This window comes from Aythya marila, assembly GCF_965140915.1.
Source record: "Aythya marila genome assembly, chromosome: 9".
Classification (NCBI taxonomy): Eukaryota; Metazoa; Chordata; class Aves; order Anseriformes; family Anatidae; genus Aythya; species Aythya marila.
The window spans coordinates 10,508,419-10,530,138 of NC_139050.1; the positions used below are offsets into that span (position 1 = coordinate 10,508,419).

General features: G+C 44.4%; 1 protein-coding gene across 11 annotated transcripts in view; it reads left to right on the forward strand.

Moving 5' to 3' along the window:
• MAP3K13 (mitogen-activated protein kinase kinase kinase 13) overlaps positions 1–21,720 on the forward strand; it is a 72,364-nt gene that overhangs the window by 36,338 nt on the left and 14,306 nt on the right. For 10 of the 11 annotated variants that reach the window (XM_082767102.1, XM_082767101.1, XM_082767103.1 and 7 more), the window contains 4 exons: positions 12,429–12,985; positions 19,813–19,996; positions 20,488–20,679; positions 21,441–21,599. In XM_082767102.1, coding sequence (XP_082623228.1) covers positions 12,484–12,985; positions 19,813–19,996; positions 20,488–20,679; positions 21,441–21,599 — 1,037 coding nt within the window. In that variant the 5' untranslated portion in view covers positions 12,429–12,483. Of the gene's footprint in view, positions 1–10,921; positions 10,947–12,428; positions 12,986–19,812; positions 19,997–20,487; positions 20,680–21,440; positions 21,600–21,720 lie in introns of those variants that run through there. The other variant, XM_082767111.1, reaches the window with a different exon arrangement.

A 21,720-nucleotide genomic window follows, 5' to 3' on the forward strand; every position in this document is an offset into this window, starting at 1 on the left:
GATGGATGTTGCATTTGTGATGTGAAAGGGCTGAAAAAATGATGCTGAGAGAAGGGATAAGGAAATATGCAAGCTTAATTTCTCCATCGCTGCCTGTAAATCTGATAGCTGTCCTGTCCTTTTGCTTGTCTGAGAGAGAGACATTTTTCAGTTACAATTTTGCACGTTATCTTCTTGTGCCCCCCTTTTAAAGGGGAAGGAGGGAATAGCAATGGAGAATGGATATATATGGAATATGCAGGGAATGACATAAGAATTATTAAGGACAGTATAAAGAAGCAGAATTGTGTGTGTATGTACATATATATATATATATATATATATGTATATTTATGCCTTCTAGACAATCAGATTTTTTTCCTTGTGGGCTAATCAATTGATTCTTCTATTGTGTTACAGTAATAAATAATTTAAATCCTCTTTTGAGGTGGTGTAGAGATGTCTGTGTTCTCATCAGCCTGGTAGGAATTTGTTCCTTTATTATTGCAAATAGCACTTTGTGCTGCCTGTGTTGTGCTGAACACATGATTTCTACCCCGTTTTCCTAATAGATGAGGAAGCTGGGAGTACCATTCCAATTAGCGATACTGTTCACTGGGGCAAGATTTGTCATATTCTTGCCTACCTGAATGGGGGCATGATGTCATGTTTTCTCCCAGTGAAGTGAGTGGAGCCATTCTTTATTTTTATTTTTGGAGACTGGGGGGGGGGAGGAGGGAGGGAAGTGTCGGGTACTGCAATAGCTACATAATACCAGGCCAGACGTCTCTCAACTAAATGAAATATTGGGTATTTTAAGTTGATCTGGAGGAAGATGACATCAGGCCTGTGTGTTTGGATATGCTGATTTTATCGATAGGCAGTCTGTTTCCATAGGAGAAACTGAAGGAACTTAGTGATTGTTAATTTTGAGAAAATATGGAAATATTTGAGGAAAAACAATTAAGTGAAACGAGAGAGATTTGGCTAGTCTGATTTGCAAACATGGGCATTTTTTTTGCAGTAACCACTGTGTGTGTAGTCATAGAAATCTTGGGATACCCTGGAATGCAGATATGTTTAAAAGTTTCTGGTACTCTCCTTTTTGTTGTTTCTGAAATGTATATGCATTTTTGTTTCTAGAGAGATGCAACCCTTTGAACCTTGGCTTCTGTAACAGACTTGTCCTGTGAAAATCAAAGAAATTATGATTTTGCTGTAGCAGGTTGTTTGTTTTTGTTTTAACACCAGTTTAGTTTGTATATTTGGGCCCTTGGTCTGATTCTTTGTGATCTGGAATGGTGCTATCATTCAGATTTGTCTTTGTCCCCTGCTGCCTGGTAGTTAAATTTATAGCTGGGATTCAGTTTGACTCCTGTGTCTGGAATTAGCAAACAACTTAAAGCACAGAATATACGGTAGGCATTCTTAACATTTCTCAGTTATATGTGAAATTATGTTAATGGGTTTATTTTTTTTTCTGGTTGCATTTTTAACCTTCCTTTTTGTCTTCTATTATAAAGAGTTGGTAAGTGGCTTATCTCCAATGGATCAGAAAATGAAATAATGACTTATTTGAAAATCTCTTCATAGGTAAGCGGTTTCACAATTGATAGTTATTAAAATGTGGTTCTGCTCTGAGCAGAGGCAGGATAAGAAGGGTTTTACAGTATTTCCTTTTTTTTTTTTTTTAATGACTGTTATAGCAAATACGAGAAATGAGAAGGTGACTGATTAGACTGGAGTTGTTTGTATTTGGTACCAATTCCGTGCTTTCTGCAGTTCAGATGTGGGAATAGATTTCAAATAGGGGGAATTCTCCAAATGGCAGAATCTTTAAAGCTTTTATATATCTATTTATAAAAATAAATTGTCTGGCATCAGTCATGTGAACAGATTTAGTCAGAGCAGGTTTTTCTTCAGCTCTGGTCCATGGAGTTGGGGTGGGCAGGGGAAGGCTCCTGAACCTCCTTGTGCACAGAATGTTTTGGCCAAGGTCCTGCCTCAGATATCAGCTGTGGAGGAAGGCAGCAGCCTTGCAACTTCCAGTGAGTTTTTCAGTCATAACTGAAAGAAAATGAGTAAACTGAGGCAAATGTTACCTCTGCATCCACAGAAGAGGCAGGACTTTGGCACTTCAGCAAGCCCTGGCCTGCTTATTGCTCTCTTTTCTCTCCTTAGGAAATGTGCCCAGTGCAGGGGCTTAAGCTTTTGTAGGATGCTGCTATTGTGATTCTGTAGCAAACCACTTGTGCTTCTTGCAGGGGGAAAGGAGGTGGTGAGTAAATATTTCACCTAAAACACACACTGTTTTGGACTGAACAGCAAGTTGGCAGTTGTGGCAGAAATAGCGAGGTGGGCTGAAAGCAGCAACACCGTGTGTGCTTACTCCCTCCCCTATAAATACTCAGCGTGCATTTCGACCTCTGTCCTCTTTCCCTGTTTACAACTTCAGCTGAAAAGTCTTTTGTTGGAGTGGGTTCAAAGGCATTAGTGACAACTGAGAGTAGAGCAGGGTGAAGACTAGATATTTTCTGTGAAAAGTACGCGGTTTTATAATCCTGTGGTGAACCTGTAGTTGTTGGTGCTGTTCCTTCTGTGGCAGTTGCTAGCTCAGTGCTAGAGGTGCTGTGAGGGAAGGAAGGAGAAACTGGGGTGCAAGTGGGAGGCTGGCCTTCTTCCAGCAGAGTGGGCTTGAGGAATGCAGGTCTCAGTCTGGACATTTTCTTCATTCCGAGGATGTTTGTCCTTTCCTGTCCACAACCCGTTACTTTGCCACCTTGAGGCCTTGCAGAGGACACCAACATCATCAGTAATGCACAGTATCACTGAAACATAGAAAGTCTTCCCTCCCCACCCTTCTGGGCCTGAGAAGGTGCCCTTACTTTATCAACAGTAGACAAAAAGTTGCTCAGTGGGGATGAGCCGGAGGGCTGAGTGTAGCTTTGGAAAGTCTCTGCAGGATATTAGGGGGCATGTGGCCTGTAGGGCCTCTGAGGGTCCTCCATATTCCTTGGTGCGTGACTGTGCGTTGTGTGTGCCGTCCTGATCGTGTTACTGTCGCGTAAAAGCTCTAGTGGCCTGAGAATAGGATCACACCTCTCGGGTGTTGCTCTAACCCCTTACGCTGTGTCGGTAATACAGGCTTAATAGAGGCTCCTGAGCAAGTCATTGTGCTTGCTTCTCTATGGAGGAGTAATCCTCTTTGCTTGTGGAAGTGCTATGGTGCTTACTAAATGCAGCTCTGCCTCTTCCCCGCTGAGTGACCTGCTGGCTGGCCTTCAGGTGTCTCCATGCCCTTCCCATCGGCTGTGCACTCCAGCACTGCCCCCAAAGCACTACACACACCCTGGCTGTTGATATATATATATATTTTTTTCTTACTTTCGTGGATAGTTGCTTAGATACTTCAATACTGGGTATAAATCATGTAAGCTGCTAGTGCTGAAGAAGTGTATATTTTTTTATGTCAAATATACTTTGTGAATCTTGAATAATTCATGCTTACTACAAAAATAATAACAAATGTGAGTGAATTTACCTGAGACCAATCTGATGCTTCACATGAATCAAAGCGAGAGTTTGATTCAGTCACTGGATTCCTGAAAATAGCACTTTGATATTGATCTTCATCCTCAAAGATCTTTCAGACATTAATTAATCTTAACACTGCTCCTTGGAGGAAAATATGATGTTTCAGTTCTGTAAGTTGAGGGAAATTACAAGATACGGCTCATTGATAGTACTGGTAAGTTTTAGTGGCTTCACATGGCAATGCCAGGAAAGCTGTAAAGGTGTATGCGAACTTGGAATTTTTCCTGGATTTTGTAGTTATAAAATACTGGAATTTAAATCCCTTAATCTGTTATTGTTATTTAGTAATGTAGCATGGATCTTCAATGAGGTAAGAAAGTGCAAAATTCAAAAGATTGGAGAGAAAACGACTGGAGCGGCACCTGAAGTCTGTGGCTGGGTTTTAAAAGGTGTTTCGTACCAAGAAGACAGCTGTAAAGATGAAAGAGATGAGTGCAACTTAAGGTCATTTCTAAATTTTGATCCAAGACTGATTCCAGTAGTAAGTCAGTGGTATAAAAGGCTAATCAGAGTTTAGTTTTTCATTTATACTGGCTAAATGTTGTACAGTAGCGTAGATGAGCCTGTGATGGAGGCTATCAGTAGTCCACGAGCCATCAGAACATTGTGCTGAAACCACCGGTGTTAAATAGTTGAAGATCTGCCCATAGTTGAAGATGTGCAGACAACCAAAACAGAAGTCGCAAATGGGCATACAGATGCGAGCTGAATTTGGTGAAATAAAATTGTTGTAACAAGATGGTACAAGGTGGTCCCTCATTTGTCACCCCTTTTCCTGCTCCTCAGCCCTGTCCCGTAAGGGCAGGTGGTTGATAAATTATCCTTTTTGAAAAAACTGAGGGCCTCGGTTTAGAAACACAGAGAAGGGCTTTGCATTAGAAATATGTAGTACCAAAATCCTGCAGTGAATTTAAGAATCATTATGCAACATCACTTATTTCCTGTGGCATCAGATTATGCAATTTCTGAGCAGAAGAATGCAAAGCCCTGGAAGAACACAGTAGCATTTTAGGAGATCCAAAAATACCTTATACAGGATAGAGGAAGCATTTATGTATGTAGCGCTGAAAATACACAGTTATGTAAGCTGCTTATTTCACAAACTGCTCTTTGGAAAGCTGGCTAGCTAGCAGGTGAAACAGGAATCAATCTAGCTTTCGCTGAAATCAGCTGAAGTGGTCTTCCTGAATACAAGGGAGGGTGGATTGGCTTTTTGTCTGCCTTGTTCGCAAAAATGGTTTTCTGCTTTTTTTGTTCCTTGTGCCAAAAAGAAGTGGATGCTTGATTTCTTCTTCCAAATCAAGCTCTCCTCCGCCTCCCACAAATCTGTGACCTCATATTGAAGGAGTTCCTAGCTTAAATATTTGTCTAGTGCTTGTGGAGTTTAAATCATTCCTATGTGGAGAGCCAGTGCAGATGCACAACTTTCGCGTAGTGGTAAGAGTCAACAGAGTTGTTTTAAGGTGAAGTAAAGTCGTGGGGATCTATTAAATGTCTTTGGAGGAGTCAAGAGGACGTGAGAAAAGGGGATCTGGTCGATGCAGTCTATTGGAATTTTGACATGATTACTTGCCCAACACTCTTAAAGAAACTAACCAGCTGTAAAGTAATGGGGACACCCCTCTCACTGACAAATAATTGGTTAAATGATATGAAATTAGAGTAGGGATAGAGAGAGCAGTGTTGAAAACATTTTCACTAAAAGAAGCTGTCGTGGTGGTTCGTTCTGGAGATTGCGCTACCTGTGCTCCTTACACCTGTGGTTCCTTTACCCAGGTCATTTAGGAGTATTCTAAAGCAAAAGCATTTGCAGAAGCAAGGCCTTCAGGATAAGAAACGTGCAAGGCAGTTGCAGAGAGTACTAGATGGGTCTCAAATTTGGATGATAAAATGGCAGTCAAGTTTAGTGTTGATTACATACAGTTTAATTGTAACATCCCGTATGTGGGAATTAGGCTCTGAATTGGCTTTTACTGCTCTGGAATGAGATCTTGAGGTTGTGTGAGATCTGTGGAAGTTAGATGAGCATCCTGAAGCATGCCTAGACATCAGATAGCATTGGAGGAATAGTTAGGAAAAAAATGAAGAACAAAACTGATCGTTATGCCTTTGTACGCTTCTGTGGTGTGCCCACACTGGGGATTCTCTCTGTGGTTTCACTCCCCCATCTCTAAGATGATACAGAAGAAATGGGAAAGATGCTGAGAGGTGATCAAAGATACAGAGCAACTTTCCTAGGGTGAGTGAGTGGGTGGAGTGGGACTTCTCAGGCTCAGAAAAAGATGTTGGAGTGGAGGATGAGATGGTTCATAAAATCACAGCTGACATTACGATTAACAGGGTTCAGGTGTCCTTGAAACAATGAGAACTTGTGGTATGAAGAATGCAATCAGCTGGTGAGAGGTTCGGTGCAAATAATAAGTTGGTGTTACCTTGTGCAATGTATGGTTAAGCTACAAAACCGCTTGCTGCAGCATAGCGTTTACCAAAGGGTTCTGGTTCAAATGACACACTTGTGCAGGAAACATGCAGTGGCCTACAGAATAGAAAAATACCACGGTGTGCTGCTGGTGCACAGAGAGTGGGTGAGCTGCATGTCGTGGGGAAATTGGCTGGGGCTGTACCAGGGAGATTTCTCTGTCCTTGGTTTTCCTGCCTTGGTTTTTGGAGGCAGGAAATGGACAGAGATAAACCTGTTGTTCTTGTATGGTATGGGTTTTTTCTTATGGTGTGGTCCAGGTGTCACTTATTTCTACCCTGACGAGCTTAGTTGGGATTTATAAGGTGCACAGCAAACCTCCAGCTGGCTCCATGCACAGAGCTTGAATTCAGCCATTATGAGTATTTCTTGGCTGGTATACTGTACTATTTTTGTCACTGTCAGAAAGGGTTCAGACCAGAAAGCGAGACAGAGTTGTCTTTCTCACTGAGACAGCGACAGACAAAAGTACATTACAACTGTAAAATCACTTTTGCCAAAAACACTGAGTACCTATCTGAGGATAGACGGGGAATGTGTTGAATAAAGGTGAACATTAGTCAGCAGACACATGAGTTCAAGCTTCTGTTGTGATAGCACACGCAACATACGGTTACGTGTCCGTGGTCTCACCTGCTTAATGCCCGTGGCTGCGTCAAAATACGCTGTTAACATTTTAGTATGACTCCTAGAGGTGTAAGCCCAAACGCACAGCTCAGGAAATGCCTAGTGAGTCTGCAGAAGTTAGTTATCTTATGTTGAGGTGCCATCCAAGTATTTCCCAAAGAAAGGAATTAAAAGTGTAGAGTCTAGTCTTATTCTGCAGTAGGTGCAGAAGTAATGCAGTGTGTATCTGACAACCAGAAATAACAGGGTGAAGCACAGGACGCCCCCTGAGTGTTACAACACCTTGGTTTACCCAGGTACGTGCTGCTTTCTTGTAGAGTAAGCTAGGGTACACACATAAATGTGTTGAGATCAGAGCTGCTGCAGTGACAGTTGGAAAATCTTGTTGGTTCAGATGAAAGGTTTTCAACTGTTTTGTCAGAAATTAACGATGTTTTAGCAACGTCACAGTTGTAATACTCGAAAATAAGGCAGGTTCGTGGCTGAGTATCTGATCAGGTGTGAGAGATGGGATGTGTGTTGTGATGTGGAAGCAACTTCCTTGAAGGAAGAGAGAGAGAGAGATCCAAACAAACAAAAAACCACCCAAGCAAAAACAACCACAAAATAAACAAAACAAGCTGTTGCCTTGGGCTACTTCATAGCTTAAAGATTTGCACATGCTGTGGGCTAGCTTAGTGCAGCTTTGTTTTTGAAAACCTAATAAAATAAAGCTTTTTCTTACATGAAAAAGGGAAGGCAAGGCAGAGCAATGCTGGGTGAAGCATCAGGATATGCTTGGTTACATTTCTTTCATCTGAGTAATACTACTTCAGAAAAAGTAAGAGGTTGCATTTGGCTGGTCAGTGTATCTCGTTCTGTATTAATATATCTGTTACCACAGGCTGTGTTCACAACAACCATACAAAACACAAGCATGCGTTCCCAGTGATGTAAAACCGGACAAGTGCAGCGTAAGAGGAATACCCAATTCACTCGAACAGCACTTTCCTCACCAAGAGAATGTGAAAATAATACGCATTTTTTTGGGAATCCTGTGGAATAAAAATGATGTGATTTCAAAACCCAGAGGTCAGAAAGGAGAGCCAAAGCTGTGGTACTCGCTAGCGCAGCAACTCTCAGTTCTTTCATGTGCTGAAGTTAGACCATGTGCCAGGTCAAGAGATCTTAGAAGACCGTGTGGCAACCTGTTGTGAAAACTCCCTGCAGAAAGAGATAATCACCAGGGGCAGTAGAGCTGCAGGATGCGTATAGTGAGATAACTGTACTTTATAATTTTTTTGTATTTTTGTTAGATTCTGGAAGGTTTTAAAGTATTGTCCCAAGCCAGGAGCATTGTGTGAGCCTTGAGATGATATTCACATTAACTGCAGTTGCGTTATCAGTGCAGAAAGGCGTGTTTACTTTGCTGTACTTAATGTAGCAAAGAGAAAATCATGTTGAGTACCAGGAAAAGGTAAGGGAGCTCCAGGGTGCGAATGTAAGTAGTGCTGTAGACAGGAAGCCCCTCTGACCTTGATGCTTGCCCTTTGTCAGTTTGCTAGTCCTGCCCAGCAGCTCTTATTCAACACTTAACTGTAGATCAGTGGATTGCTTCTATTTCCTTTGTATGATGGAAGTGCAAGCACAGAATATGCTTGACTGTGTAATGTAATAAATAGAGTTTAAGGAAACTAAGTATTACTACAAGTGTGCTTATTAGGAAACCGAGTGGTGACTACTTTGTACTTACGCAGCCTTTACAGTATACTAAGATTTTATTTGCGTGCTATGTCTAGAATTACGATTTGCTACTTGAGTTTTAGCACAGCTCTTCAAAGGAGAAACTTCAACCACAGCCTGTGTGCTTAACTCTGCCATGTCTCCAAACCCCACCGTTGCTTTGACACAGTTGTGTCTGCTTGGCTCGTACAGGTAGTGCATGCTTTGGTGGCTCTGTGTGCATGAGAACACGCTCCTGGGGGATGCTTCCAGGGGCACGCAGGATCAGGCGATGTGAGAGCCTGTCTTGTGATAAGTGATTCACCCACTGGTGCTGCCTCACCTGATCTGTCAGTCTTCTAATAGTTGTAAACTGCAGTGCAGGCTGGCTGGCATGCTAAGGTGCAGTCAGTCTCTTTCTTCTTAAAAGAGGTGTGCTTTGTCCTGCTTTTTGTTGGGCATGGTGGGATTTTGCAGGGAAAAAAAGCTGTGCCTGGAAATGGAATCACAAAAAGTTGTGATCGTACAAAATTATACTGAGCCCTACATTTCCTTATAAACTAAAACAAATTTTTTAGCTGCAGAGTGCCTAAACTCATCAAAATAACTCAAATCAGAGGTTCTGCCTTGAAGTCTGCTGTTGCAGAAGCACTTTGTGAAATCTGAGTATCTTAACTATGCACACAGTCCTCCTACACATGCATGCAGCTTTCAGCTCTGACTTGGAGACTGCTATGGCAGAAGCGTTGGTAAGATAGAAACAGAATGCCGCTTGTCTATGCTCTTCACTGTACAAGTTAAAGAGGCACATACCAATCATAAACATCACAAACAGCAAACACTCTGTGTAAAATGAAACTTTAAACTTTCAATGGAATGTTTTTTTTCAGTTCAATATGAATGATCTCAGCCATATCCTCAGTACCGTGAACAAAGAGTAGGGGAGGCATGACAGTAAAGCTCGAAAAATTCTCTTTATCCCTTGTTTAAAGAGATGGCAAGGTCGAGGACAACCTTATTTGTTAGTGTTAAATCAAATTTTGCTGGGGGAAGAGGTGGTGCATTGCAGAATTTACTGTAATATAATATGATTAAAAAAAAATTCATTTTCCCAAAAAGTCAACATTGATGCGCTGTGGCAACCACTGCCTTCTACCCCCTGCTAACGTATCTGGACTACTTTACTTCACGCAGGCCCGATACGGAGTTGTTTTAAAATAAATGCTGCCTTCTCATGCTCTCAATGAGTTCACTACACCTCTGAAAAATCAGGCTGCTTATGTAAGTACCTAAATAAGGCTCTATCACGCTGGTTAGAAAACAATTCCGTAACTTTTGTGCACCTCCTGTCCCTTCCTCCTGACTTGATGAAGCAGATATAGTAGTATATACTATATATGCTCTATATACCATACTTTATGATTATTATTTGAAACAGCTAGGACTTGGAGAAGGGAGGTTGATCTAGTAAGACAGACCTGGTGTCCACAAAGCTTGGGTTTTGTTCTTGGCTGTGGTATCAGTCACGGGGGCGATGTTGTGCTGGCCCTGCCATGGGCAGGAGGGAGGTTGAACCTGGTATCTTCCAGAGGTCCTTCTCAGCCAGAACATCTGATTTGGTGGCCAGCCTACTGTATCCAGCGTGGAAAATGCATACGGTTTGCCTCCGCTTTGTCTTTTTCTTGAGAACAATAAAAAGGATTCTTTGTGCCTTTGCATTTTGTGCTGTATTGTCACCCTTATCTCGGTGGAAGGCTGTGGGCCTCTGTAGGGCAAATAATATCGGGGTACAAGAGAACTGAGGGTCAGGGTGGTCTGGTAGCTGCTGGCAGCACAACTTACAAATGTTGCAGTGCCTCAGTAGCAGGATGAAAAAAAGAGGCTTAACTTCCCATGCAATGCTGGGAAATGCAGGGGGAGGCGCATATGGTGCTGATAATCCATCTAGAAACAAGGCAAATGTGAAAAGTATTCCAGGAAAGCTATTCTTTCTCTATTAAATCTACACAATCCAACATTCCAGAGTCGGGAAACTACGTGAAAAGGTAACAGCAAAATCCTGGATTTTTATTAGCTAGTGTATTTACAGAATCGTGTAAGAGTAAAATAATTTTATCCCCCAAGTCTGATTTAATCCTTAATGCACTTCCCATTGTTTAAACTTGAGGTATTTTGAGACACAGTTACCTCAAATTCTTGTTTTGGATCTCAGTTCAGAGATTTTTTTCAGGTGAAACTGAGACTAATGTTCTACTTACATTGCTTAACGTGCTGTTTTGTAAAAAGCAGATTCCGCTCTGGGAACATTGGTCACACTTTGCTTTTGCATAAAAAAATCACTCGTCCCTTTCAGACCTCTGGAAATAGCAGGGGAGTGCCCAGGATTGCTGAGTTGGAGCTGGTTTGGTATTTTTCTGAAACTCTGTTCAGCTTTGAACTTTGCCCTTTTTCTTTGTATCAGCAACAAAATCTGTCATCATTTAACTCCTACTAGCGGTAACCGTACTGCAGCAGGCACCCTACAACTTCCCATGGCAGGGAGTCAGTCCTTTCATGCCCATCACAGGTATGTCAGGAATAATCAATTTCCAAGATTCCTGTTCATGTTGGTCAGCTCCTTTACCAGCATAGACTGTGACGCAATTTTGGACTCCCTTGCTATTTTGCTTTCCCTTAAAAAATTAAGTTTACAACTGAGATGACGTCCTTCTAGTAAAGCTCTTATGTGTACCCCGTGTGAGCAGGTGGACTTAAGGGGATGTGGAAACAGGCTCTTGGCTGTTCCCATTTGACGCTGCTGCAGAGGGACTGAAGCACAAGGCATCAGCTTTTCATACACCAAGCTGAAGTTCTTATCTTTAATCTCTGTAATGACCTCATCTTGAGAATTTACGGGCCTGAGCTGTTTCCTTGCGATTGGCTGCATGGAGCTGGCCACCTCTTTCTTCCCTTCAGTGCCTGTTTGCAGAGCTTGGGACTTTGCACCAACTGTAACTGATCTTCCTTCTTAACAAAATAGGTTCTCTTACTGCCATTTTCCCTCTCTAAACTTCATATGGGATTTAAGGTCGGACTTTGTCCCGTTACGGGCTGCATGTGCTTAATGGCTTCAGGCACAAGGTTAGGCTTGTCCCAGGAGGGGCTCTGCCCACCCTGGTGGGCAGCCAGCGCAGCGCCACAGGACCCTCGGCCCCCCCTGGCTCTGGGTGCAGGCTGGCTACACTGAGAGGTGGCACGAGGCTGCCTCGTGGAAGGGGGAGCTGCAGTGGGGCACAGGGCAAGAGCAAAGAGATGGGGGGACTTTGAGGAGGAGGCACCAGCTCTGAGTTTATACGCAGGGTGCCAGGGGACGCAGCAGAGCAGGATGAGGCGCTCGGCGGGCTGGCAGGAGGAGGGAGATGAGAGGTGTGCACTGTTCCTGGGGAGTTCTGTAAGTCTTTAGTGGTTTTGAGGATAACATGGTTAGAGAATGTAACGCCTTGCTATATTGACCTTGATGGTATTAAACTGAAGGATTAGCATGGCCACGACTTGGTGGGCCTCTGAGGGAGCAGGTACAACCACCCCTTGGTGGATTCAGGACACAGTATCTCTGTGCTGTGTTTCTCTAACGCCTCATCTCGGGGCTTTGCAGAGGAATTCTGAGTCGGTGAGCTGCACCAGACCCAGAAGCAGTGACTGCACTCAGACTATGCCTGAGCTGGAAAACACCTGGGGATCAGCTTCAGTCTGAGAAGGGCTGTGTACTAATCACAAAGGGACCATTCTGTGCTGCAGACTGTCTTTCACAGCTCTGACCTTGAGGCTTTTGTGTATGACTAGTGGTGTTTGTTTACCGGGCAATTCCTGCTCTAGGTTACTGAGAGTACTGTGCCAGTGGAATTTCTGTAGGAATAATTTATTTGCTTCTTTGAGGGCAGTAAGTATTTAATAAGTATCAGCGGTTGTCTGGTCTGGCTAGTTAATTATCAGCTCACCTCTCAAAAGTGTACGTTGTGAAAACACTTGAATAAAAATCTGAAAGTTGTTCTTTTTTCTCTCATTCCAGGTACTGGGTCCTCATGTCACTAATTCTCTAAGTACCAACTCCGACCATCTCCTTGATGCACACTCACGGCATCATGGCCAGTACTCAGGAGCGTCTGAGCTTGTCTTCCTCTCCAAACTCGATTGGCAAAGCTTTCTGTGAAGATAAAGACTTTGGTAGGGTACATGATGAGCATGGACCTACGGGAAACCACCCATCCCCCGAGCTCATAGAGGATGTGCGTGAGAAGGGCTTGCTGCAGGCAGACCTCATTGAGAACATGAGCAGCCCGGTCACTGCAGCAGTGCTGACCAGCATCAGCGAGGACTCTAGGGACCAATTTGAGAACAGCGTGCTGCAGCTGCGGGAGCAGGATGAATCTGAAGCAGCCATTCCTCAGGGCAACAGGAGCACTATGGATGGAGAGAGCAACAGCGGAGCAGACGACGTCAAAGTCCAGTTCAACAGATCAGGCAGTGGGAGCGGTGGGTTTCTCGAGGGACTCTTTGGTTGTCTGAGGCCTGTGTGGAACATCATAGGCAAAGCATACTCCACAGACTACAAACTGCAACAGCAAGGTAAGTAGGGAAGATGACCTTTGTTTCTTCTGGGGCAGTGTGTGAAGATGTGGAAAGAACCAAGGGCTTTTTCTCAGCTTGTTGTGTGACCATTTTGCTACACTCAGCACTGTAATGGGTTTGCAAAGAGAAATCCTGTGCAGCACAGCCTACAGCTCTCATTGGCAGCAAAGGCTGCAAGGGACAGAGTGAAAAATAAACGTATATTCTGATCCAGGCCTTGGGCTGTCATGACAAAGTCTGAATCTGAACCAGGTATTTTTAAAGTGAGGAACAGAAAGAACTGTTGCAAATGGGGGATCAAGCCAACTACTTAATTTCTGCACTTTTCTCATGCCAGGTGAGCTTGACGTAGGGACGACTTCTCCTGCATGTGCACAAGGGTTGTCTCCAGTTGATTGCCAAATAACAGAAATATTGCTTCTCTATGGGCACGTTACATGGGGAAAAAAAATACATGTTTATTTCTGAAAAATGTAATTTGGGAATAAGCTACGTCCCAAATGCTTGCATATGTGTATCCTTAGGGGCTACTGAAAGCTTAAGAGCTGAGTATGCTATGCCTTCGGTGTCCAATTTCTCCCCTAGCACAGGGGGAGGGAAGTGGCAGATGGGGAAAGAACAAGCTGTCATTTGAATTAAGGAGCTGAAATGGGTGAGGTGTCAATAGGAACAGCCTGGCCACCACACCACTACCATGGGGTAGAAGCCTCCTGTGATCGTGACTCAGTTTAAATCAAATGATTTTCTGGCATAGACAAGTTACAGGTTTTCCAACCACAAATCTTATTGTTAGCAGCTGACATTGTTCGTACCTACACCTACAGACCGGTTTGTTGGGGAGCAGTTCCTAAGCTGAGGTAACAGCACTGTTAAATAGCATGTTGGGTGAATCTGGCTGGAAATAAACTGACAGCTTCTTCCAAGAGTCAGTCACTTCCAGTCCTTAACTCTGAGCAGGGAAATCCTCCTGCACGCTGCAGAATGGCAGGTGTCCTCCTGGGCAGCAGCCCCGGGGGTACTGCAGGCAGAGCCCTGCTGAGCAGTGCTGTGTGCTGAGCAGTGCCCTGGCTGTGCTCGCAGTCCTTCTGCAGAGGAGGTTTGAAGTTTTGTCCATGTGCTTGAAACTCGGTATGGCACACCTGAATGAGTCTATAAATATTGGAAATGCACTGGAGTCTATAAACTACTGGAAGGATCGCACAATATGCAGAGTCAGATGTGGTGAGTTCTGGAAGAGACGGAGTCTGGTTGGAACCTCCTTTGTAAAGGAAAACGAGCTGCTGAGCAGTCAGGTATCTGGAGGAGGCGTGATATCGGTATGTCAGTGTTATGCTGCTTTGGGTTGTAATATGTTATATTACAATCAGTATTTTTCAGTGAAGCTGAAACTTTTGAATGAGATGACACTTTATATATCAGTAGCTATTATACTCTTTGTATTCTTAAACAAACAGTCCAGTTTTGCATCAAAAACTCAATGAGAAGAACACAAAGCTTAATGTATATATATATATATGTTTTAAAATTAATATTAATAATTCCATTATTTCAGCCCCTAATTTCTCTCTGTTTTGTTTTATTATTATTTGTTCAGAGATTTTTTTTTTTTAATGTGGTATTTGAGAGCAAGAAACTGTTTTTCTGTGCAATCCTTCACAAAGGAAATCCTTGTTCTAAATTGCACTGATGCATGAGTATCACGCTGCAAGTGCACCTTGCCCACAGCTTTCTAGGTCTGTGCGGCGCTTTCTAGAAGTCTGGACACTTCATGTTGCAGAGCTGCATTGTCTGCTTACACTGATCCTATGAATATTGCGTGTGAGCACTGTCAAGACTTTTCACCAGGTCAGACTGGGGCTGTGGGGCCATCCTGTGCTTGCACATGCGTGCAAGCTCAGATGGTGGCTTCAGGAAAGCTACCTGGGAAGCAAAGAGGTCGTATTTTGCATATAATTGGGGCAGCGGATGCACTGGAGACCAGTGGTTAGTAAGCCCCTTGGTGGCCCATAGGGGACACTTCCTTTTGTATGACAGTCGCTAATAAAAAAGATTGAAGCACTAACTAGTGAAAATGAGCAGCTGAGAGCATTGTTGTGTTTAGGGGATGTATTTAGAGCTGCTCTTCTCACTACAAATGTAGTGTGCCATTCTCAGTGCCACGAGCATTTTCAGAGCCAGAGATTCGTGGATGCTTCGCAGTTTGTCATTGCCATTAGGTGCTTCCTCAAAGGGCAGTTCTGAAATGGCCACAGATGTGGCAAGGCTGAAGAGTAATCTGGGTCAGCTGTGTGTGGCCTATGTGGTTTAGCTGCATCTTCAACATCTTCACTGTCATAAGGGAGAATGAAAGGACGTTTCTTCTACAGATTTGCTCTGGTGGCGTTAGATGACTACTAGTGTCTGGGGACAAAGCTTTTAAAGCTGGTTCTGTGCTAAAGCTTGAGGATTTTGTCAGAATGTTTATACTCTGCTTTCCACATGATCTCATTCCTGCTTATTACTTCCATGTTGGTACACTTCATCAGCTACGTGCAGACCACCAGGTTGGTATCCAAAGTATGGGATTTTTTACTCTTGTCCTGTTTAGCAAGAGCAGAACAGCTTCAAGGTTCGTGTTTGTGCAGCCTTCTGTGTTTGGAGGCTGCGGAGACACCCCTGGCCCTTTTGGCAGCATAGGGATGTATGGGACAGCCTTTCGTTCCCCCGGGAACTTATTTACAGCTCGGGGCTGCTGCCACAGGTCTGTGCAGATGATTTGTTGCCTCTTCATGAAGCAACTTCATTAAGCCAGAGGAGCATTCTGTTGCTAATCCCGGAGCAATGGTTTGTGTTGGGCTGAATCACCACTGTGCTATGAGTCTGGTGTGGACCTTCAGGCATGGGCACTGCCGGTAACTGCGAGTCCTTGCTGTGGCTCACCAGCAGCTCTGCTCCCCTGCCTGCGTCCCCTTCAGGCAGCTGCTGCTCCTCTGGGAGCACAGGTTGCCCAGGCATGAGGATATGGGTGCCATAGTGGGGCGGTTGCACACGGTAAGAGAGAAGTAAGCTTCATGCCCTTTACAAATGCCTGTTACCGAGTCCGTGTTGCCTGCCTTGGGACTTGGTGGGTGGGGGAAAAGAGTAAGAAAACCAGCTGTAATGAGATTCCCCATTCTCTTCAGGTTGAAATTATTCCCTGCCTTTCCTTCTTAGCATTCAAGATGGTCATCAAGAAGAGTGTTTCTGTGCCTTTCTTCTTCATGGTAAGGCGGCTAGGTTGTGTTTTGTAAGGGTTGATTAGACTTCCGAGCCATTTCCTTTGGATTAAGAGTCAGTTCTTCAGGTGTTGCTCTCACCTTCCGTTTCACAAGTTACACGGTTGCCTTCATTCCCATATAAGCCCGGAGATCAAGGTGCTTGTTGAAGTGTGCGTGTGGTTTTTTATAAAGCAGAGATGCTGCTTGTCGTGATGCCAGTGCTGGCGAGCAGCCAGTGGTAGCAAACAGCAAAAATTTGCTTCAAATAGATGGCTCGGCTGCTCCTGCGTTTCTTCCCCTTGGGATACAGATTACCATCATTCTACTCAAATGGTTCTTAATCACCTTAGAAACGCAAGCTCTTGCGTAATGCCAGCTGCTATTGTGCTTTAATTTATTTAAAGGAAGTGTCCCACAAGTTCGTGAAGGTCCAGAAGGGCCTGGAATACAAACTGCTCTGTGCTGGTAGGAGATGTCCTCAGCTCTCTCCTGCTGGGAGATGTGCTAGGAGAGCTGTAGCGAGCCCTGGGCCTGGGCAGCCCCATGGGGTTTGGCCAAGCAATGCCATGGGCTGCTTGATCAAACTGGCAAGGATTAGTGTGTCCAGATGTGTCTCCTGGCCACTCTTCATGTCATCTGAAGTGTTGTTCTCATGGACATCCTGACTTGGCTAGGGTTCGTTGTCGTAGCCATGCACCCAAAGTCTTGCATCTGGTTTAGGCAAGTCCTTTTCTGTTTTGAGTTGTTGGTTGGGATCTGAGAGCTCGGCATCACCTTGATGTGCCTGCCCCACAGAAGTGCTGCAGCTGGCACACCGTCATTCACCGTCCTCTGCTTCGAGACCTGCTCAGGATGCTTTGTGCAGGCCAAGGAGGGGCTCACAGCCTGCTCTGCACGTGCTGTGTATGGCCACAGCTTCCTGCTGGGTGCAGCTGGGGTTGTGTCCAGTCCTCTCTTTTGCAGTCTTGCCCATTGCCCCTCAGCAGAGCTGATCTGACCTGGTATTTTTAATACCGACCCTTGTCAGGCTGCTGTCCTCAAGGGATGTTCCTGGGAGCAGCAGGAGCACATGTTTAAGGTAACTTGTGTGCGTTTTTTCAGTTGGCAGGTTTAGGTTGTAGGTTTGCACCACAGATGCTAAAACCCTGTTTTTCCCCTGAAGGTAACCCAGTGTTCTCCACCAGCCTCAGTTTCATTGGGAAGCTTTTTGGTGCTTGTTCTGTTATGGAAGCCAAATGACTCCCTGGCTGTCCCAAAATGTTGTATCCTATTCCTGTTCAGTGAACTTTTCAGAGCAGGGGATTTCTGTCTGACTGTTGCATTGCCTTAGGTGTGGTTTGGCTCTGTGCTCCTGAGATGCTCAGATGCAGGATGCTTCGCTGGGTGACTGTGTGATCCTTCTCTGCTGAAACCTCTTCCCTGAGCCATGCCCCCGGTGTTCAGGCTGCAGCTGGGATATAGGACGGGACACATCACGGGTATTCCTTACCAAATAAACACTAGGTGACTCTGCAGGAGGGGCTGGTGAACTTCTACTAACTTTGCTTACAGTCTCCGTCTGTGCCATCGCAGAGGATAACAGCTAATGTTAAGGGACCTGACCTGCTCCTAATGGGTAGCAGTATAGGTTCCCAGTGCCACTCCCGAACCTGGGCCCTTCAGGGAAGTAAATGACAATGTTGCATGCTTTGTACAGGAAAGGCAGTCTGATATGTAATGAAACAGCTATTTGAGTGCAGTGGAATAGTTTCCTTGTTGCCCACATAAGTAACTTGTTTGTCAGCCACCACAAAACCCGAACTGTATTTAGCACCTTTCAGAAACAAGGTGTTTGTCAATTAAGTAGCAATATGTATATCTCAATTTCTCTATGTATGAATGTGTTCTCCTTATTTAAAGACCTGCCTTTTGATTAAATACCAATTTTAAGTGTTGTGACAAATGACTCAAGTTGTTTATTGAAGAAGAATGATTATGATTTTATAATGCTTGAACATCCTGTGATCGAGGTGGCGCTAATAACATATTTCATGCATCGCTTCCTCGTAGTTTCTTAGCTGGCAGACAATTCTTGCTTCAGCACAGAAATACACGTGCTGGTAGGCAATGCAGCCTTCCCATGTCTGTCATGGCATCTTGTAAGAGGATGGGAATCACCCGCTCAAACCCCCAGCTGTTACAGTGCGTTGCAGCCGAGAGCCACGTGCCCTCTCCTCTTCATGCTTCTGTGCAATGTAAGGTTGTGGCTGGGTGTATCAGTACAAAAGCTAGACTTGTCTGCCAGAAGCCATGCTGAACTTTGCCCTGGAAGGTCAAAGGGTGTTTTTGCTGTTGATTAACAATGTTTTTTTACAGTTCAGTGAGCAGAGTGGGCGCTGGGGTCTGGCTGGGGGTGGGAGCAGGCCTTCCCTAGCCGTGCCGGGCGAGCAGTCGTGTGGTGATGTCTGAGCGTCGCAGGAGTGCTCTGAGGGAAAGCCGTGGATCGGGATCAGTCCCAGAGGAAGTTTAGCAGTCTGGGTTTTCCTTCAGTGGTGACAGTAATGGATGCTTCGGCACAGTCCCAGCTGCAGCCCTGGTAACCCCCAGTGGCCAGGGGCTGGATGAAACAAGACAACGCCGCATCTTTGTGGTGACCTGAAATGGGGCTGCACAGGCCTGGCGTTCTTCTTTCAGAAATCAGGGGCTTAAGTGTTGCTTTTGCTGCTAAATAATTTATTCTCTAAACTTAAGCATTTATTGAGTTACAGTAAATACATTATTGCTTGCATTTTGTCTTGAGGTTGAGGTAATTTCAAGGTGCCTTGCAGACGGCAAGGCCTGCTGTTCTGGTGGGCACAACTTTCTTTAAGCAGTACAAGCAGCTTTCCTGGACAGCTCTGACAGTGCCCAAATAAGATATGTGCAAATACCAAAGGCGAGCAGTCCCTTAAGATATTTTTGCTTGTTTGACAGCAGGTATACACAAAGTTGGTGTGGGAAAGACCTGTTTCTGTGACCCGTAGTGGTGGTTAATGTGCTTTGTGTTGGGTAACTTGGTGGTTGCTGCTCTGGATTTTCCAACCTTCCACCTCTGACTTTCTTTCTGATTTATTATTTTTGATCTGTTTCTAGGGGGAAAAAAATCAAAAAAAATTTTTTTTTTTTTGGTGAATTATGAATGCTAAATGCTTCTTCTCATCCATGCTTTTCAATGGGGTCATACAGTTAATAACAGGTACCGTCATCCTTCAGTCTTGGAGTAGAGGATCCGCTCCCTAATCTGCCAGCCCATTGTCCCTGATACATGAAACTGCTGCCTGCCACATCAGAGTGGCTCGCCCAAGTGTTTGGCAGTGGTGGTGAGCTCTTGGAAAAAGCCTCTGGAGGTTGAGCAGGGACAGCCCGGAGGCAACTGCGATGCGAGAGGAGCTGGAGGAAAGGGCTGCTGGGGCTGAGCATCTCTGTACTGGGAGGAGATGCCATCTCCCAGCCCCAAAAATCCACCTTGAGCTGTAACAAGGGAGATGGCAGGTGCTGTCTCAGTGTGGTCTTATAGCAGAGAGTTTTTTGGTCTTGCTCCTTCACGCTGCTCCCTTTGCCTTTGCCTAGATACCTGGGAGGTCCCGTTTGAGGAGATCTCGGAGCTGCAGTGGCTGGGCAGTGGCGCGCAAGGAGCTGTCTTCCTGGGCAAATTCCGGGCGGAGGAGGTGGCCATCAAGAAAGTGAGAGATCAGAACGAAACGGATATCAAGCACCTGCGGAAACTCAAACATCCTAACATCATTGCCTTCAAGTAGGTTGTGAAGTTTGTGAGAAACATACCCAGCACTACCTCTGTCCAGGAAAGAGCCGTTTGTTATGGCTGGGCAAGCTTTTAAATCCAGGAACTAAGTTACATTGACTGCAGGACAAAATGGGTGGTGGTGTTCTTTGCTTCCTTTCTTAAATCATTGCACATTGTTGTGACAGCAAATATGTGGACACCGTCCCCACCCAGTGCTGCACTTTGCACTTGGGCTCACTTTGTGTGCAGGCTCACGAAGTGCTTGCTCTGAACCCTATGAACCCACAGCTGTAGGAAAGTGAAGGAAACAAATTGTCACAAATTGGGTTCCTTCTGTGCCAAAGGGTTCCCCTTCCTGTACAATAAGGAGAGCTGTTAGCAGAGCCTTGCCCAGGCAGGGTAAACAGGTTACTCTCCTGCCCCTTGGCTGCTACCTCTGAGAATTGCTCTGGGATTTGTAGCTGTCCTGATTCTCACTGGTTATGTGTTTCCTTTAACAGGGGAGTTTGCACTCAAGCCCCATGCTACTGTATCATCATGGAGTATTGTGCACATGGACAGCTCTATGAAGTCTTGCGTGCAGGCCGGAAAGTCACTCCTCGGCTGCTTGTGGATTGGTCCACTGGGATCGCTAGCGGGATGAATTACCTGCACCTTCACAAGATCATCCATCGAGACCTCAAGTCACCAAAGTGAGTCTCCAGCTACTTAAACATCCCCCCAGTTGTGATTGCCTGTTGTTCTTGAGGAATAGTTTAAAGTTATGCCTTTTTTTTTTCTTTCCACTTTGACTCATAGCTAATGAGTGAAACTAATGAAACTTGTGGCACTCTCCTCCTGTGCTGGAATTTGATAAGACTGGAAATTTTACCGATTGCTTATGTGGGAAGTAGCAGTTGGGAAATATTTCCAATGATTTGATGGTGTCTGGTCCTCTTGGAAAATGGAATATTCTGTTGCCTTCTGCTTTTTTATTTTTTTTTCATCTTATTTGTTTTGTCTTTCCCTGCTTTTCTGGAAATTTCTGCTATCTGTTGCTTTCCAACTGAAGCTATCTCTAGCTGCTTATATCCTTATTCCCTAGATATTTTTTTATTGCTCCTTTAGCCTGTGACAAGACTGACAGTGTGTTAGGTTGAGGCTTTTAAATGTTTTACAGTTTATTGAGGTAGAGCTTTACTAAAATTTTGAAACGCTCCCAGATGAAGTACATTTTCAGTGACTTCTTAATTTGCAGTTTTTTTTTTTGACTTGTAGAATTTAGAATAGTTGAGAGACAAAAAAACCAATCACCCTAATGGAGTGTTTTCACCAGTGAAAATGCAGAGTCTTTTTCTTTGTACTGTAGTCATAAGCAGCAAGCCCTCCTCAATTGTTTGTATTGATTAGGAAGTGATTCATAGTGGCTCAAGACAACTCGTAAGATGCTGATTTCTTGTTTTCTTTTCTCCAGTGTTTTAGTTACACACACGGATGCAGTTAAAATCTCAGATTTTGGTACATCTAAAGAACTTAGTGATAAAAGTACAAAAATGTCTTTTGCGGGAACTGTGGCTTGGATGGCCCCAGAGGTGATACGCAATGAACCAGTCTCTGAAAAAGTGGATATCTGGTGAGTATTTAGTATTGTTTTAGTTGAGTACCTTCACCTGCTATTTAACCACTTGGTTCTCCCAGCACTTACTTATTCAGTACTCTCTTCTTAGGGATGGGGATAGCTTGCGCTGTCATTG